The sequence below is a fragment of the Polypterus senegalus genome, unplaced genomic scaffold, assembly GCF_016835505.1.
Source record: "Polypterus senegalus isolate Bchr_013 unplaced genomic scaffold, ASM1683550v1 scaffold_473, whole genome shotgun sequence".
NCBI classification, from domain to species: domain Eukaryota; kingdom Metazoa; phylum Chordata; class Cladistia; order Polypteriformes; family Polypteridae; genus Polypterus; species Polypterus senegalus.
Genome location: NW_024384345.1, coordinates 45,974 through 47,511, shown reverse-complemented (window position 1 = coordinate 47,511; position 1,538 = coordinate 45,974). Strand labels below are relative to the sequence as shown.

At 40.0% G+C, this 1,538-nt stretch overlaps 1 gene segment (V, D, J or C); it reads left to right on the top strand.

Moving 5' to 3' along the window:
- Window positions 1-504: 504 nt before the first annotated feature.
- On the top strand, window positions 505-1,026 carry LOC120521938. The segment is given in 2 exon segments: window positions 505-580; window positions 707-1,026. Coding segments are annotated over 2 exon segments (369 nt in total).
- Window positions 1,027-1,538: the final 512 nt, after the last annotated feature.

The window sequence follows — 1,538 nt, the reverse complement described above, 5'->3', positions numbered from 1 at the left end:
GCATGCTGCTTCCCCCACCATCATTCATCATAGAAATGTTATTAGACAACTGATGAGAATTGACAGATCGTTGCCAGATGTAGTGCTTGGAGTTCTGCCCAAACAGTTTCATTTTTGTCTCATCAGACCAGAAATTTTTTTTTCCTTATGCTCTTAGAATACAAAGGGGCTGTCAGATGCGTTTTACTCAAGAGTCTCTTCTCTCCAGCCTCTCTGCTATAAATGCTTGATTGATGGACTGCTGCTGAGAAGGTCATCCTTCTGACAGCTTCTCCCATCTCAGCAGAGGACTTCTGAAGCACTTTTAGAGTCATCATTGGGCTCTTGGTCGCCTCCCTAACCAAGGCCCTTCCGTTCTTAGGTACTCAGTTTGGTCTCAGTTCATTGTCGAGCACACCCTCACTTCATTTCCTTTGTTTCTTCCCCATTCAGGATTTGCATACTGACGTCTCTCCTTAAATCTGCTTGAGATATAAAGAGTGGAGTCAATGAGATTGAGTCAGTTAAGCCTGTCTCTAAGACACAGTGGAGATGGATTTCTCACTTCTGTTTTTGGTGACCTTCTTTGTGTTGATTGAAGGTGAAATCAGAAATAAAATTATCATACCTGTTATGTGAATTCTACTGAGTAAAACTGTAATTGCATTTATATCTAAAAATAAAGTAATTGTACTTTATTTAATCTCTTGTATTCTCTTCTATCCAGGGTCCTGTGGAGATATCATCATGACTCAGTCTCCCTCAAGTCTCTCTGCACGTCCAGGAGAAACTGTCAGCATAAACTGTAAAGCCAGCAGCTCCATTACCTATAGCAGCTATAATCTTCTTGCGTGGTATCAACAGAGAGCAGGAGAAGCTCCAAAACTCCTGATTTATGAAGCAAGCACTCTGCAGTCTGGGATCTCAAGTCGCTTCAGTGGCAGTGGCTCAGGACTTGATTATACACTGACCATCAGTAACGTGCAGCCTGAAGATGCAGCACATTACTACTGTCAGCAGGGCTACAGCACTCCTTTCACACAGTGACACAGAGCCATACAAAAACTCCCTCAACTTGTCTGTGCAGCTGCTGTTCTTAATTGTGCTGGTGCTGAGACTGAAGTCACGGGGTTGGCAGACAAAGGAGAAAGAAAAAGAAAAACAGAACAGAAAGAGTCTCCTGATCACAACATATTACAGACAAGGAAACACGTGAGAAAATGACCCAATCCTGAAAACCTTTGGAGTAAAGAAGAACTAAATACATCTTAAAAAATATCTATCTATCTATCTATCTATCTATCTATCTATCTATCTATCTATCTATCTATCTATCTATCTATCTATCTATCTATCTATCTATCTATCTATCTATATGCATGCAATATTATCCGACTGAGAGACAGAAAAGTCTGAATTATCATAAGGTGCCCTAATGTAGGGTGTTCATAAGAAGTGTAATAATTTACTTCATAAGATAGAAGTGCAAAAGAACACAAGAATTGCTACATCAGATATTTGAGAAATGTACGCTGGGCAGTTCAAATGAAATGTTTAAA